The sequence below is a fragment of the Squalius cephalus genome, assembly GCF_949319135.1.
Source record: "Squalius cephalus genome assembly, chromosome: 15".
NCBI classification, from domain to species: Eukaryota; Metazoa; Chordata; class Actinopteri; order Cypriniformes; family Leuciscidae; genus Squalius; species Squalius cephalus.
Window position 1 is genome coordinate 2497501 of NC_137136.1, and position 17934 is coordinate 2515434.

Genomic DNA, 17934 nt, shown 5'->3' on the forward strand with positions numbered 1-17934 from the left:
TTTTAAATTGTAATATTATTTCACAATATTAATGTTTTTACTGTATTTTGATCAAAGAAATACAGCCTTGGTGAGCAGAATAGACTACTTAACTATGACGTGTATATATTTGACTTGAACACACGTCATAATTACTGTTTCTCCAGAGAGCGAGGATCTGAAAGAGAATCGTACCATTTAATCATGTCAGTCAGTCTCTCAGAGACGGTTTTGTCTTCCACTGGATCATAGACCGCTTCCACGATCTGAACACATGAAGAACACGGAGGACGATCAGTTCTGAACAACCTGACAAGTCTCTGGAAGTTCTTTTAAAATGTCTGAATTCTTTTACAATGCATTTTTCGGATTGATTTCTTCACTATGTGGCGAAACACACACCTTGGTAGCGAGGGAGAGCATGTTCGCACTGTAGAACGGAGGCGTGAGAGTGACCGTCTGATAGAGGACGCATCCCGCGGCCCAGACGTCTGCTTTCTCACCGTACGGCTCGCTCTTCACGATCTCAGGACTAACACACACACACAGACAGACACACACACACACACACACACACACACACACACACACACACACAAAACAGAAAGTATGCATCACCTCAAACTCCATCAAATGTTGACCTGGTCACAGCAGGGATTTGAGAACTGTAAACAGAGGATTCCAGTACCAGCAGTACAGTATAGTCCCGACCACTGACGTCAGCTTACTGTTCTCCTGCTTCTGTTTAGCAAGACCAAAGTCAGCTGGAAAACACATTAGATTGGTTATTATGTGTACAACTTGCCTAAACACACACACACACACACACACTAAGGGCCCTATCTTGCACCCAGCGCAACTGACTTTGTACACGACGCATGTTTCATTCCTATTTTGCACCCGACGCACAGCGGACTTTTCCCTCCACAGACGCATGTCGGTAAATTAGGGAATGAACTTGCGCTCCCGGGGGCGGTTCAGGGAAAAGAAGAGGCGTGTTCCGGCGCAAACGTTCCCTGGTGCTATTTTGCAGTTTCAGAAAACAATTCCGCCACTGACCAGGAGAAACCTCGTCTAAAGTCAGTGGCGCGTTGCGCATGTTATTCAGATGCTATTTTAAGGGCGCATGCTTGGCCATAATCAATGTAGCGTGTGCACAACGCACACACACTCTGCTTATCTCATTTACACAGAAGCAGCAGTTTTCATTTTTGCTAATCATACATAATTACAAGGAAAAATATTACCACACGAGGGAAATCATTGTGGTGTCCATGAAGATGTGAAAAATAGGCATAAATCTAGCTTACACATTTACCCAAATTATTATACACCCGTTTAAGCTAAGCTAATTTGGGTGAGTTTCTCCATCCCCAATGTCACTTCTCTGTGTTTTACGGCCCTGATGGGAACGTCGGTCTCCTCGGCTGTGAACCGCTCCTGCAAATCCGCCGTTATAATAGCAATCCGCCATGGAACAAGCGCGCCTGCTCTTAAAGGGAATGTGAGATGTCGCTCTGATTGGTTTATTTCACGTTATGCCCAAACCACACCTATGAGTAATGAAGCGACTTCAGACCAACACATTTTAGATTTGCGTCGGGCGCAAGAGTCATTTATCCCGCCGGTATAATAGCAACAGCCCCCGAGACCCGCCCACAAAGTTACTTGCGTTTCATATTTGATACTTGCGTTTCAGATCGTTAAAATAGGGCCCATACACTCCTTGTGTGTGTGTGTGTGTGTGTGTGTGTGTGTGTGTGTGTGTGTGTGTGTGTGTGTGTGTGTGTGTGTGTGTACTGTATATATATATAGCCATTCAAAAGTTTGGGATCGTAAGATTTTTTTATGTTTTTAAAAGAAGTCTCTTCTGCTCACCAAGGCTGTATTCATTTGATAAAAAAAAAAAAAAAAACTTAATATTGTGAAATATTATTACAATTTAAAATAACTGCTTTCTATTTTACAATGTAATTTATTCTTGTGATTAAAGCTGAATTTTCAGCATCATTACTCCAGTCTTCAGTGTCACATGATCCTTCAGAAATCACTCTAATATGAGGATTTGCTGCTAAAGAAACATTTATGATTATTATCAATGCTGAAAACAGTTGTGTAAATAAAATAAAAAACAGCGTTTTTTCTGAAATATAAATATTTTGTAACATTATACACTACCATTCAAAAGTTTGGGGTCAGTACGATTTTTTTATATATATTTGTTTTTAATAAATGAATATGTTTATTCAGCAAGGATGCATTGAATTGATCAAAAGTTACAGTAAATACATGTATAATGTTACAAAAGATTCTATTTCAAATAAATGCTGTTCTTTTGAACTCTATTCATCAAAGAATCCTGAACATTTTTTACACAACTGTTTTTTAACATTGATAATATTCAAAAATGTTTCCTGAGCATCAAATCATCATATTAGAGTGATTTCTGAAGGATCATGTGACACTGAAGACTGGAGTAATGATGCTGAACATTCAGCTTTGATCTCAGGAATAAATTACATTGTAAAATATATTAAAACAGAAAACAGTTATTTTAAATTGTAATAATATTTCACAATATTAATGTTTTTTTGTTTTTTGTTTTTTTATCAAATGAATACAGCATTGGTGAGCAGAAGAGACTTATTTTAAAAACATAAAAAAATCTTACCGTTCCCAAACTTTTGAACGGCAGTGTATATCTGTGTGTATTTCCCCATATAATGCTCTGGACAGGTCAAAGTTCAAATCAACTCACTTATAGTGACTTTATCTCTCTCTCCGAGCATGATGTTATTGGGTGTGAGATCTCGGTGGATGATCCGCTTCTCCTTGTGTAAGTATCTCAAAGCCAGACAGATCTATGGAAGCTTCAGTATGAGCATAATTGATCATTTTTATTTCATATTTCCTCATATTTCCTCATCACCTGTATGAATATGTTCCAGACTCTCTCCTCGGTGAACGTCTGCCGTTTCTCTTTCAGAGAGTTGAAATGTTCAGCAAGCGGAGCTCCTTCTATCAGCTCCATCACGATGTAGAGTTTATCAGCTGAGACCAGGACAAAAACACTTGTAAATATTATATATATATATGTATATACTGTATAATACACATATGCTTTGGGGTCCAAAATTCTGCGTCTCAGACTTTTGGTCCCCAAAGCATATGCATAGCATTGTACAGATTAAATTCATTACATGCATATCATAAGTATAATACAATTTATATATATATATATATATATATATATATATGTGTGTGTGTGTGTGTGTGTGACAGAAGAGTACGTACCTTCTAAAAATGTTTTGAAGTATTTTACAATGTTTGGATGACACATCTGAAACAAATTAAGAATGACAAATGACAGCTTTCCGTTTCCTGTGAGAATATCAGGGTCACATTTCACTCTAATGTCAAAAGATTAATACAAGGAGTTATATTTTGCCTAATGAAATTTGTTTTAATTGTGTCATTGTTTACATGACAATAAATCACATTTAAATGATGTAAAAATGCAGTAATGCTATAATCCTAATCATCCTTTAAACACAATTGTTTTTAATTAAAGTCTGTGGAAATTATAGATAACTACTTGTTGAGAATTAAAAAAAGAGAGGGGAAGGCAGTGTCATGAAAACACTTTTACAGAGCAAGCAAATTTTAATGTTCTAAAAATAAAGTTTATTTGACTTTTATGCAAAGCTCCAGTTATTCTCTATATCAGTGTTTCTGAACTCCCTGAAACGCCTCCATTGTAGTCTTGAGTTTCTTCCGGGGACGAACACGTCACAATATTCCTCATTTAAATAATTAATACGCAGAATAAAGGGGCGGGGCCTGGTTGAGTTAGTTAGTAGTGTGTTAAACTGGCGGTTATGGTAAGGGGCGGCACATTTCCCAAACACACTCGAAGCGCTCGACCAATCACAACACACTGATGCAGCCGACCAATCAGAGCACAGTGTGCTTTTCAGAAGGAGGGGCTTCATAGAGACTGGAACTAAACAGAGCGTTACTGACAGACTGGGAAGAGAGGAGCCGCAACAATGGAGAATATGAGGAAAATAATCAACATTTAAGCAGGAAAACCTGTTCTGAGAATGCATTATTCACCTGTTCTTTAATGATGGTCAGCTCAGACACGATCTTATCAACGCTGCTGTCTCTGGATCGCTTGTCCTTGCCGAAGGCCGGATTGTGAAAGTTGACCTCCTTCAGTGCCAGAACGTTCTGTCCGCTCTGCTTACGGACCTTTGAGTGGGAGCAGAAACACCTGTGAACGGCTCAGTTTAACTAGTAACTAACAAAGTACACATAAGCAGCACAGATCACGTTCACCTTAAAGACGCTGCCAAAGGCGCCGCTGCCCAGATGGTCCAAAACCGCATAACCATTGATCACTCTCAAAGGAGGTCGGTTCTGGTTCACCGTCTCGATGCTTTCCCTGAGAACATCTAACTCCTCCTCCTACACATACACACAGTCATAACATGCCAGAGAGAAAATATAAGAGAGTTTTGATTATTTTAGCGCAAATGCTTCCATTTATTTCATTGCTTTACAGAATGTCAGAGTAATTCTTTGATGAAGACAATCTTCAGTCTCTTACCGTTAAGAGTGCGATTTTCTCCTGCAGTGGTTCATACGCAGTAATGTCTCTCACATAGTGCCCAACATCGATAAACATCTCAAACAACTCTGGAGAAAACAGTCTGGAACAAACAAACAGCATTTCATTTAGAAAAAAAAAGGAAAAAAAATTATAAATTGAATAATTTCTTAAAATAAATCAAATAAACAAGATAAATCTAATACATTTCCACAAAATAAATACATTAAAAATAAAATACCTTTTAAAGTGATGTCTATTGCGTTCCATACTAAAAAGGAATCGTAAGGCCCTGAAAGCATAACACTTCAGAAAATAAGGAGCAACATTATTATCATACTTATGGGAAATTAAGAGAACATTTTAAGTTGCAAATGTAACGCTGCAATTAAAAGATGCTTTAAGGAAGTAAGAACCATAATCCATCTTCGCATGTTGTATTGTACATTCATAAAAAAATTAAAAGTGAGCAGTTTCTGCAGCCTTTATATTTATATACACACATTTATTATTTTTATTATTAGTATTAGTACTAGTAGCAGTAATAATAATAATAATAATAATAAATTCTTAATATAGTAATACAGTATATTTCATATGAAATGTGAGTTTATTCATTAGTCTGACATACCTGTAGAGATTTTGCTGGAGCTTCTTTAAAGCTTTGTGGCAAAATCAATTTGCCAATTATGTACACACCGTTCTCCTGAAACAGAATGGATGCATGCAGAGGATATAATTATGAGATGAATGCACACTGATGTCTTTAATTCACGAGAGAAGCATCTGACAAGTGGACTACCTGAACCACGTTATTTGCTGTCGTATCATCCAAAACAAGCTCGGTGATCGCCGCACAGCATGCTGGGAACAGGGATGAGTCCGTGCTTTCGTTAAATGGTAAAGTTCAAGGCAATGCCGAATGTACTGGCAACACTTTACAATAGGTCTCATTAGTTGACGTTAACTAATAGTGAGCAATTCATTTCATTTTATTTGTTACAGTATTTTGTTAAAGTCACCATGAAATCAAACCTGACAATTCTTAATTTTTTATGGATGCATGCACTTGTCATTATATTTTCCATTACAGAGGCATCATAGTGAAGATGCATTACATCAAGTGATGCAAACTGTGCATCTCATGCATCTCTGTGCATCTACATGATGTTTAATCATTTGCTGCATGTATTTTAGGATGTCATATGTGACCCTGGATCACGTCACCAGTCTCGAGTCGCACAGGTATATCTGTGGCAATAGCCAACAATACATTGTATGGGACAAAATTATGGATTTTTCTTTTATGCCAAAAATCATTAGGATATTAAGTAAAGATCATGTTCCATGAAGATATTTAGTAAATTTTCTACCGTAAATATATAAAACATGTATTTTTGTGAGTGAATGCAGCACAATCGCCAACATAAATGAACAACTTTAAAGGAGATTTTCTCAATGTTTTGATTTTTTTGCACCCTCAGATTCCAGATTTACAATAGTTGTATCTCGACCAAATATTGTCATATCCTAACAAACCATATGTCAATGGAAAGCTTATTTATTCAGCTTTATGATGCATACATCTAAATTTTTTTATGATGCATATTTTATACCTTCTTATATAGTCTAAGATCTATGGAAGGTTGTTTCAGCCATGGAATAAACATTTTTAAAAAGGGTAATTGTGACTTTTTAATCTCACAATTCTGACCTTTTTTTCTGAGTTTACATCAAATTCTGGCATTTTCCCTCCAAGAATTGTGAGATATAAACTCGCAATTGCGAGTTATCAAGTTATAGAGTTATAGAGTTATAAAGAGCCGACTTTTTTCGCACAATTCTGCCTTCTGAAAAAAAAAATCAGAATCAGTCGCAATCACCTTTTTAATTTTTTTATTACGTGGCAGAAACAAGCTTCCATAAAGGCATGTATATTATTTAATTGTCACATAATCACATGACCAAAAGTAAGCACTACGAAACAATTGACTTGTGTGTGCATCCTCACCTGCCTGCAGATTGATGGTGTTCTCCGCGGTCTCTCGAGGGCTCACCTGCGCTGACACATGATGCCTGTGAATCCGGCCTGATGCGTTGGCGCTGGACAGCGTGTCAATGGTGGAGCGATCAGACACATACACTCGCTCTCTGGAACAAAAAGTTTTGCATGACTTAAAGGATTAGTTCACTTCAGAATAAAAATTTCCTGATAATTTACTCATCCCCACGTCATCCAAGATGCTCATGTCTTTCTTTCTTCAGTCAAAAAGCAATTAAGGTTTTTGAGGAAAACATTCCAGGATTTTTCTCCATATAATGGACTTCAATGGGGTCCAACAGTTTGAAGGTCCAAATTGCAGTTTCAGTGCAGCTTCAAAGTCTCGACACGATCCCAGTCGAGGAATAAGGGTCTTATCTAGCCAAACCATCTGTCATTTTCTAAAAAAATAAACTTTTATATACTTTTTAACCACAAATGCTCGTCTTGCACTTTGTGATGCGCCACGCATTACGTAATCATGTTGAAAGGTCACGCGTGATGTAGGCGGAAGTACCGACCCAGTGTTTACAAATCGAACGTGCAAAGACAAAGTCAAAAACCATTTAAAATAAAAGGTAAAACAGCGATGTAGAACTATTTTGAAGTTGGAGGAGAAAATGCGATGGATTTTTTCGCCCTACCCTACATTTACCGCCTGACCTTTCCAATGTGATTACGTAATGCGTGAAGTCGTGGTCGTGCAAGACAAGCATTCGTGGTTAAAAGGTATATAAATGACCGATGGTTTGGCCAGATAAGACCTTTATTCCTCGGCTGGGATCGTGTAGAGCCTTTGAAGCTGCACTGAAACTGACATTTGGACCTTCAAACCGTTGGACCCCATTGAAGTTCACTATATGGAGATAAATCCAGGAATGTTTTCATTTCTTTTTGACTAAAGAAAGACATGAACATCTGTGTGAACTACTCCTTTAAAGTGCATTTAAAGCTCAACCATAGACTGTAAAAATAAATATGGACGTAGAGTCCGTGACGTCACCCGTAGTGTTTCTGAAGAGCATTTTTGAAGCCCAAAGTGGGCGGAGCCGGCCGTCGCCATCTTGGCCATGAGTCACTCCCAGATAAACGAAACTGGGCTGCGAGGCGGATTAGCTGAGGTGACGTGACGCTAACAGACAGCAGACAAACGGCTAGTAGTGATATCAGCGGCAATCCACATGTCACTCAAGTGGCCACGCCCTTAATTATGCAGAACTTTAAGGCTTATTATAATATAAACGGATGAGTTATGAAAAAAAAATTCACCCTCCTCACAGTCGTCATGAAGGGCAAAATTAGCTATATAGACCAAAACCACTTTTTGCACCAGGCTGTAAACACATTTTGTGCTGTAAAGTTGGGCATTTTAACATGCGGGTCTATGGGATTGACTCTCTTCTGCAGGCGGTCTCTAGCGGCCAGTCTATTAAACAGCAGTTTAAGTCACTTCCGTGTGGGTTTCAAAAGAGAGACAGGGAGGTTGCCGCTTGAGCTCAACCAACCGTGTGCATTGAGACCCACCCGTGTAAGATGCGCAGGAGCTGTTGCACGCCGCCCCACGCCCGGATCTCAGCGCTGGTGTCGGGGTCCTGGCACAGCTGCACGAGCACCCAGACCGAGCTCCTCAACAGCTTCACGTGCTCCGAGTGCAGGAGACTGAGCAGCACCGGCACCCCGTCACACTGACGGACCTGCTCCCTGATGCACTGCACAGAGCAAAGCAACCTCAGCAGCTCCGCGCTCAACCTGAGAGGATCATGCACACATGGAGAAATTAATTAAAGGCCCACTGAAGTCAAGTCAAGTCACCTTTATTTACAGAGCACTTTTAATCTACATTTTTATTCCTCATAAGTACGTCTGAAAAACAGCAGTTACTGCTTCATGTATTTCCAATAACACTTTTTACAAATGTAACATATCCAAAGGCTAGACTGTGGTTTAAAATCAAACCAATCAACTGCGAGAAGTAATGTGCAAATAGCAATAATTACATAAAGGTAAATAAAAGTATCAACAGTCACAAATTAATTGCAGGAATGCTCATGCAATCAAAACAGCAAACAACATTCCTCAGCACACAGAAAAACTGCAAAATATAAATTAAACACAAGTTGTCAAAACGATCCTCTACTTACCTTTTCGATAACATGTCATATTCTTGTAATACAACTAGAATATGCTCCACAACAGACAGCTCTCCGATCTTCTCTTTGCATTCTTGACTAAATGAGAAGTGGGATTATTGGTTAAACTCATTGTGCTAATGTAATTTTTACTCCTGATATACAAGTACCTTTCAGCGAGTGAGGTGAGAGCCAGGAGAGCTCCTAATACTACACTACTGTCCCGCGTTGAGAGCAGCTTCACGAGGGTCTGTGCAAAAAAGAGGGACAATAACCTCAGTTTTAGCATTATTACATTTCAGAAAGTTGTTATGCAGATTATGAACCAGATTTTGATGTCAGCAATACAGGCATTTAATGAGTCAAGGGGAAGAGCAGAAGCGAAGGAAACAGGTTCAAACATGGATAATATGACTAATAGTTAACACATAAATATTGAAAAGAAGAGGTCCTAGAACAGAGCCTTGAGGGACACCTTGAGAGAGAGAACAAGTGGAAGATTTGAAGTTATGGAAAGCAATGAATTATTGTCTATCAGTGAGATAGGATGTAAACCGAGAAAGAGCACTACCCGTGATGCCTATATCTGAGAGACACATACCTTATGTGCACCGCAATGAATAATCCACTGTCTTTGTTCCTCAACAGAAGACAACTTCTGAAACATATCTGCAGAGCAAATGATGTGGGAAACAAGCTTAGCAAACCGATAATTATTCTTGCGGCTCGTTTCCAAGCTGTACATACTGTAGCATGTCTGTCTCACATGTCATTGTAACCAGCTGCTCAATTTCCAACGTCTGTTCTCTGCATTCTAGATACACAGTGGCAACCGACTCCATGTGCTGAAAAACATCCAATGAGAGACAATCAATTTCCACATTCTGCTGTGCATTTCTGCATTTGAACATAGCAAATGTCTTTACCTTAGCGAGCTGCCCAGCACCTTTCAGTTCAAAGAAGACTTTCTATAAGAGGAAACAGAAATATATACAGCAATGTTTTTATTTTGAAATCACTATTTGCACCCAGGTGTCAATAGCACTGGCTATAAGTCTATATAATATAAATGTATAAAGTAAAATAATAATAGAGTTATTCCGTGTCAAATCAACCAAATTTCAGAAACTTCCCTGGCTCAAATTTTTGATTTTGTTAAAAAAATCAAAGAAAGACAAACATAACTAGTGATGAAAGCCAAAATATTAATTTTCATGGATGAATATTTATTAAGGAATCCACTATTTTGTAGAGGTTTGAAGCCAAATTACAGGTGGGTGAAAATGACTTAAAGAGGTCCTATTATGCCCTTTTACAATGTCTTGATTTAGTTTTTTGGGTGTACTAGAATATGCTTTCATGCTTGAATACATTATTCTTTACATATTTTACATTATTACAGCACCTCTTTCCCCAGTTTGGCCCAAACGCGTCGTTAGTGAAGCCCCTCCTTCTGAAATATGAAATGTGCTGTGATTGGTTAGCTGGCCCAGTGTGTTGTGATTGGCAGCGCTTGGCGCATTCGGAAAATGTCACACCCCCTTATAACCACAAGCTCTAGTACTCAGATGTAAATATTAAGGATGCCATCAATTTTAAACCAATTAAAACCTGATTCAGACTTAAGAATGTTAACAAACAAGTGGATCGTCCAGAACGGATTTCATGCACGGACCTTGCAGAGTGGTATGTTTTTTATTTGTAATTTTCTTATACATTTTAGAAACTAATATATATACCATTTAATCATGATACTTGTCGGAAAAAACTAATTCCCGAGATATTGGGATCTCAATATTGCCCTAAGAGTAAATTGTTAAATTGTCCACATTTTGAATGGTCAAAAACCATTCAAAATGTTTTTTGTCATATTTCGTATTTTTTTAATCAAAACTATTGCATAGAACATACCTGTCTGAGTGCCATAGATATTGTTTTTCCAATGTTTGCGTGCCTGTAACTCAAAAAGATATCTCAATATAATTTTAGATTCTGGTTATTAATAAAATTTTCTTTTAATATATTTATTTTCAAGGCCCTATATGGTTTAATCCCATAGATATGGGTATCTCAATGTGGGTCCATTTTGAAATTGTTGAATTCCAACATTTTCAATGGTCAAAAACCAAATGTGAGTCACACTTATACAGCTGATGCTTATTGAATGTCAAAAGAATATATATTGTTGAAACTAGAAATATATCTTGTTTCCCACCATCAAAACAATTGCATAGAAAAAAAAAGCCAGGGACCTCTGGTTGAGTTGACACGACTCTAATACATTTTTATATTAAACAGAGATTTTAGATCTCACCTGGTGAAGAGGATCCCTGATCAACAATCTCAAGCAGTTCAGAACTCTTAAAACACTGTCTGAGGAGGATTTTTCCAGCCAGTCGCTGAAAACAAATAAGACTAGTCTACAGTAATCCATAACCACACATCAGCAGCATCTACTACAGCATCATACTCATGAATACAGACCTACAACCGAGTCTGTTATTGATCAAGGCAGTGAAGATGTCCAGGAACAGTGTGTGATGTGGATGGTCGCTAAAACATCTCTGGTTTCTGTAAATCACACTGGTAACGACATGCAAATTGGTTACAAAATGCAACTGAATAAGAGCAAAATGACCAAATAACATGGGAAACTGTGCACCTAAAGTTATCCAGCTCAGACGCTTCATCGTTTGTGCCATTTTTCCGGTGGTCAGGAACATTCGAGGAGTTCTGAGACTTCCGTCCCTTGGATTGACTCAAAGATGAAACCTGAGATGGGGAGCAGAGATGATACTGAGAAACCAAACTCACATCAATTCAGAATTTAACTGAGAATCAAATTGCTGATTTTGAATTGAATTGGCAACGAGTTTAACATTTTGTGATTCTTTATGTAAAAATGTAAATGTTACCTGTTTGGATACTGGAGCTCTGATCAGTGATAAAAGTCTCTTGAGATCAAGAAGCTCCCTAAAAATTATTTTAAAAAGACATTTATAAATATCAGCAGAAAAACTAAATTCTCATCAGTAAAAGTTTCGGTGATGGCTTACTTGTCTTTAGGTTTGGCATGTGATCTGTTTGGTCCTCTAGACTTTCTGTCTTGGAGAGGCATGTTGGCACAATCTTGATTACTCTCATGTCTGCAGCCCAGTCAGACGAGAAAAGCATGATAAATACTTAGATTATGTTTAAAAGGCCATTTTAAAGGGGTGGTTGATTATGATTTCACTTTTTTAACTTTAGTTAGTGTGTAATGTTGCTGTTTGAGCATAAACAACATCTGAGACTGCAAAGTTACAACGCTCAAAGTTCAAAGCAAAGGGAGATAACGTTATTTGCTTTGAAAGAAATCGCTTGGACTACAACAAACAGACTTCTAAGCTTTTATATATATATATATATATATATATATATATATATATATATATATATATATATATATATATATATATATATATATATATATTCTACTTGAAAAGTGTCCATATGATATCTTTATTTAAAATAAATGCCAGTTGTGTTTGAATTTTATCAAAAGCATAAACAAGACATTTCGCTAAAGTGTGACTCAGGTGTCCAAATACTTTATTAAGCCACTGACTGAACGAAATTTAACGGTTTTATATCATGCTGGATGTATTTTCTCACCTGTGTGGATCAGGAATATTAAGGGTAGTTTAATCGCATAGTTGAAGGTCGTCATATATTTCTCTAGGTATGTATTTCGAGAAGACAACACACAGAAGCTCGAATCAGGAATGTGAAGACACACACAGCAACCAATGAGACGACGCGATGTTGAGGCGTTCTCGGTTACCAAGGTTACTAGTCAAACACACGCGCAAGGATGATGAGCTCGAGTTTCGCTTTTTCCACCGATCTTTCTTGGGACATTATCACACACAAACAAAAGTCACAACAAGCGTTGCAATAAAATGGCATTATTACATTAAAAAACCGAGAATAAAATGTAAAAATTGATTGAAAAAACAAAATAAATCTAATATAAAACCAAAGACGCTGTCTATGAAAATGACACACAAGCAGTTCAACTAGTGCCTAAAAGAAAAATACAGAAGTTCACACATTATTATAAATGAATAATAATGCAACATATTACAATTAATGATGATATAAATGAATATATAGCTATCAGTGAGAACTCATAAAGAAAATATTGATAAGATTAAAAAAATACAAATATTTTCACATACACCAACAATGTTTTGTGTTTGGCAATTGTCAGTTCACAATACTCATCTAACACACTGGGCCTCTTTCACGATTACGAAACTGTTCATAAAAACAGTTTTGCATAAAGTGGTGCCACAATTTACAGTCTGTTCTTATGAGCAACTCTGTACACTGACATTTATTGTGCTTTCATCGATTTGAGCCGAAGTTTAGTGTCACATTTGAATAATATAGCAGAAAACAGTGAGAAAATAGACCTCAGAGTGCAAACTATTACTAGAGATGTGAAAACTGTGTGCAGTTAATAAGAATCTCATCCTGAGATTTTTGGACAAGCTTTGAAAATCATATTTCAAGAAATCATCTTTTTTTTGCCGTCTAACATGCGCCTTGAAATGTGCACATAGTCACAAACACATTGTTAACTTTGGCTGTTTATTTTGTGTTTAAAGATGCAGAATATTTGAATATAAATATAAAATAGATATATGAGGATTTTATGGCCAACATAAATTCAAACAAGGACAACAAAAAAATGCTACCATGATGTATCATTCTTTTTATTTGAATAATACACTACCGTTCAAAAGTTTGGGGTCTGTAAGATTATTATGATCATTTAAAATGACTGTTTTCTATTTTAATATATTTTAAAGTGTAATTTATTCCTGTAATCAAAGCTGTATTTTCAGCATAATTACTCCAGTCTTCAGTGTCACATGATCCTTCAGAAATCACTCTAATATGATGATCTGATGCTCAAGAAACATTTATGATTATTATCAATGTTGAAAACAGTTGTGTACAATTTTTTTTTCAAAATTCTTTGACGAATAGTGTTTAAAAGAATAGCATTTATTTAAAATAGAATATTTTCTAACATTATAAATGTCTTTACTGTAACTTTTGACCAGTTTAACTCATCCTTGATGAATAAAAGTATTGATTTATTTTATTTCTTTCCCCCAAAAATAAAATTAAAATTCTTACTGACCCCAAACTTTTGAACGGTAGTGTTTAATGTTACAAAAGCTTTAGATTTCAGATAAATGCTGTTCTTTTGAACTTTCTATTCATCAAAGCATCATGAAATAAAACTGTAAAAAACTGTTTTCAACATTGATAATAATCATAAATGTTTCTTGAGCATCAAATCATCATATTAGAGTGATTTCTGAAGGATCATGTGACACTGAAGACTGGAGTAATGATGCTGAAAATTCAGCTTTGGTCACAGGAATAAATTACACTTTACTGTATATTCACATAAAAAACAGTCATTTTAAATTGGAATAAAATTTCACAATATTACTGTTTTTGTTTGTATTTATCAAATAAATAAAAACATTAAAAATCTTACTGACCCCTAACTTTTGAACGGTAGTGTATATATATATATATATATTTCACTTTACAGTAATGAGAATGGCATTGTTTGTGTTGCAGTAATGAGATTTGAAGTTCAAAATCTGCTTGATTGTCATATAGAAATGTCACAATTCCAAAAACTGAGGTTTAATATAAAGATGCATATCACACAAATACTGGATGAATAGCACTTTAATGAAATATAAAGGGGGTTTTGTTAAAAGATACGAACTAAAGTGTCTGAAGAGGCACTACATTTATAGGCCTAGAAAAGAATATTATGTCAATACATATTTATGGTCTAAACGGGGCTTTAGGTGAAAACATAATGTTAAAGTAACGCAAATGTATGTTCCCCACTGTCGTAGTAATATATTTGTGTCTGATTTTGTCCACCACTGTTCACTATGGATCTTTTTGAATATGAAACATCCAGGGCCCTGAAAAATGTATGACCCTTTTGACATCATTCAGCTAAAATTATTAAAAGGTTGCATGGAAATCCCTTTCTTCCTGATAGCAATCATTCAGTGAGTCAAAAGTTCAGACTGAGTTCAGCCTATTTTTATCTCTGCATGGTGATCCTGTCATGCATGATAGTGAGTCAATGGCATGAGAATTGTATTGGTAAGACCAAAACATTTATACTTTCACAGTTTTACATTTACAAGCGTTGACAAAAAAGCAACGTTTCATGTCAAAATACTTCCGATGCAAAAACAAAAACTTTTTTTCATGTGTTTTGTGATATCTAACCATATGATGCGTGTTTGTGAGGTTTGCATGTTTGCACTCCTACGAGTTTAGATAGTGGACACTTCCTGAATTCAGATGCAATACATGTTTTGCATTTTAGTTAAACTTTAGCTGTGTCTGCTGTAATACACCTACAGTCACGTAATCTTACAATCTTAAAGACACAGATCTGTTCTTAAATCATCCTGTGCAGTGAACTGAGCTCAGTCTGACTACTCTCAAGGGGCGTCTATGATCATACTAAATCTGAGAAGACCAGGGAAGCAAACTTTTGTGGTAAGTACAGACGACTCATATTAGTGACTTTTCCTTTGTGTTGAAACAACAATTTATTTCAAATAAACATACCTCTCAAAAATGGATTTGGACGAGTCTGAATGACATAGCTTCTAGAGAAATGCACTAAAAAAAGTACATATTAAAATGAAATAAAGGCTCGCCTTTCCATACTTCATGTTTGGATTAAAGAACACTCTCCTACTTGAACTCTTTGGCGTGAAAAACTCTTGTCACTGTTACCTTACGAAAGACGGCATAATGTACTGGATGCAACTCTGGATACTTTTGTAAATGACTGGTCTCCCCTTAAAGACTATTTTGGACGTGAATGACAAGCAATAACATGTATTAATATGGATTGAAAACAAGAAGTGTACATTTATTGGATTTTTTTTTTTTTTTCTGTTTATGGTAAGAAGAAAAAAATGTGAAAATAAACAGTAAAAAAAAAAAAAAAAATGAAATAAAAATAAACCATGCCATTTGGTTTTGTTATCTAGTACAGTAACTTTCTGACATTTTTTTTTAAGTGTGACTTTCATGTCTGAATATATTTTTAGGGCATTATGGCTGTTCTTTAGTGTTACTTTTTAGAAAAATGTGCACTGAAGTTGCACAGGAAATTGAAAATAAATAAATAAATGAATCCAAGTAATTTTATTAGATAACAAGACCAAGGGGCATGGTTTATTTATTTATTTTTGTAATGCAACTTCTGTGCATGATCATGCATTTCTTGTGCATGATCATAGTGCCCTAAAAATGTAGAAATAATGGTCACATTTAAAAATGCCTCAAAGTCACTTTTTTTTTTTAAGGTTTTTTTTTTTTTTAAGCCACTCTATCAATAGTGTTGGCTAAATCATTTTTATTTTATTTTATTTAACCTTTATATAACCAGGAAAAGTCCCATTGAGTTACAGTAACTCTTCTCCCAGGGAGTCTGGCCAAGATAGGCGGCCAAAAAAGTTACAAAGAAAAACATTAAAAAAGACAGGACAAAAAAAAAATTACATACTACACAACAAATCTCTATACATAGACTATACATATACAAACAATACATTATGTTTAACTTAAGTAAATACAAACATATAATTTAAAGGGTACCTAGTTAAAAACAATTACACCGTTCAGTCAGAGTTGACTTTAAAAGGTTTTTAAAAATATTAATAGATGGAAGTGATTCTAAATTTAAGGTGTTTTGGAGTTCATTCCAGACATTTGGTGCATAAGATGAAAAAGCTTTTTTACCAAATTCTGTTTTTGTTGATGGAATAATTAAAAAAATTTTTTTTTTTTTTTTTTTTTGATGACCTTGTTCTGTAAACACTGTTTTGGTAAGTAAGTCAATTTGAAATGTAAATGGGTAATTTACCCATTAGTGCTTTGGCAATAAAAATCAATAGATGGAATTTTCTTCTGAGAGAGAGGGAGGGCCATTGTACAGTTTCATACAGAGTGCAGTGGTGAGTGCTAGCTGTTGCATCTGTAATGAAACGTAAGGCAGAGTGATATAATACATCTAATTTTTTTTATAAAAATGAGGTAGAATGCATATAAATGAAATCACAGTAATCCAAAACTGTTAAAGGAGAACTCCGGTCAATTTTAACATTGAGCTCATTTTTTTGTACATTTGGAGTGCTGTCAGTACAGAGAACAACGACAAAAATCGGTGTTGCCTACACCGAGTTATTCTATTTTTAAAATTTGCACCCTGTTGACTTCAATGGGGCAAGTACTAAACCTGCTTTTAGCCTCTTAACATCCTTGATGTGTCATTACAAGTGCACAGAAAATGTGAGTGATTCCTTCAGAGTCAACACGGTGAATCTGACTGCAGTAGATGTGAAAGATATGTATAAAAATGATGTTATTTAAGCTAGCGCAAATACCTGTGTTTACATCCTGTTTTTCGGTTGAAGTCCAAAGTAGTCGATTGCCGAGTTCACACGCATAGGTTTAGTACCTATGATCACGCGCGTGAACTCGGCAATCGACTACTTTGGACTTCAACCGAAAAACAGGATGTAAACACAGGTATTTGCGCTGGCTTAAATAACATCATTTTTATACATATCTTTCAGCACTCCAAATGTACAAAAAAATGAGCTCAATGTTAAAATTGACCGGAGTTCTCCTTTAAGAATGAACTCTGCACCAACCTTTTCCTTGCTGAATAAGGAAAGCACTTCTTTAATCTAAAATAAAAACCTAACTTAGGTCTGAGTTTTTTTTAAAAGGCTCTCAATATGGACCCCAAAAGACAATTTATCATCAATCCAAATACCTAGGTATTTGTAAGAAGTCACTCTCTCTATTGGAGTACCACTTTGTGTTAAAATAGTGAAATCCATAGGAGAATGTGAACGTGTAAAGACCATTAATTTAGTTTTTTTTAGCATTTAATACCAACTTTAATCCTACCAGAGATTTTTGTACCTGACTAAAGGCAGACTGTAAATGATAAATTGCTTCCTTCAATGATGTAGCAGAGGTGTACAAAATAGTGTCATCTGCATAAAAATGAGCCTTTGTTTGATTCAGATCTACACCTAAATTATTTA

General features: G+C 35.9%; 2 protein-coding genes across 2 annotated transcripts in view; one reads left to right on the top strand and one right to left on the bottom strand.

The window, feature by feature from the left end:
- nek10 (NIMA-related kinase 10) overlaps positions 1-12548 on the bottom strand; it is a 19369-nt gene extending 6821 nt beyond the window's left edge. The window contains exons 1-25 of the mRNA XM_079895684.1: positions 12416-12548; positions 11818-11907; positions 11677-11734; positions 11424-11533; positions 11246-11344; positions 11076-11160; positions 9688-9729; positions 9528-9606; positions 9363-9430; positions 8932-9011; positions 8774-8860; positions 8157-8381; positions 6603-6742; positions 5394-5455; positions 5223-5297; positions 4833-4897; positions 4592-4694; positions 4321-4449; positions 4096-4233; positions 3274-3319; positions 2909-3030; positions 2738-2840; positions 668-743; positions 382-511; positions 175-245 (exon numbers count right to left, since the gene is read on the bottom strand). Coding sequence (XP_079751810.1) covers positions 175-245; positions 382-511; positions 668-743; positions 2738-2840; positions 2909-3030; positions 3274-3319; positions 4096-4233; positions 4321-4449; positions 4592-4694; positions 4833-4897; positions 5223-5297; positions 5394-5455; positions 6603-6742; positions 8157-8381; positions 8774-8860; positions 8932-9011; positions 9363-9430; positions 9528-9606; positions 9688-9729; positions 11076-11160; positions 11246-11344; positions 11424-11533; positions 11677-11734; positions 11818-11879 — 2255 coding nt within the window. The 5' untranslated portion in view covers positions 11880-11907; positions 12416-12548. The remainder of the gene's footprint in view (positions 1-174; positions 246-381; positions 512-667; positions 744-2737; positions 2841-2908; positions 3031-3273; positions 3320-4095; positions 4234-4320; positions 4450-4591; positions 4695-4832; positions 4898-5222; positions 5298-5393; positions 5456-6602; positions 6743-8156; positions 8382-8773; positions 8861-8931; positions 9012-9362; positions 9431-9527; positions 9607-9687; positions 9730-11075; positions 11161-11245; positions 11345-11423; positions 11534-11676; positions 11735-11817; positions 11908-12415) is intronic.
- Positions 1-17934, top strand: part of LOC307172232 (uncharacterized protein) — a 381392-nt gene that overhangs the window by 171789 nt on the left and 191669 nt on the right. The gene's annotated exons all lie outside the window — the stretch shown is intronic.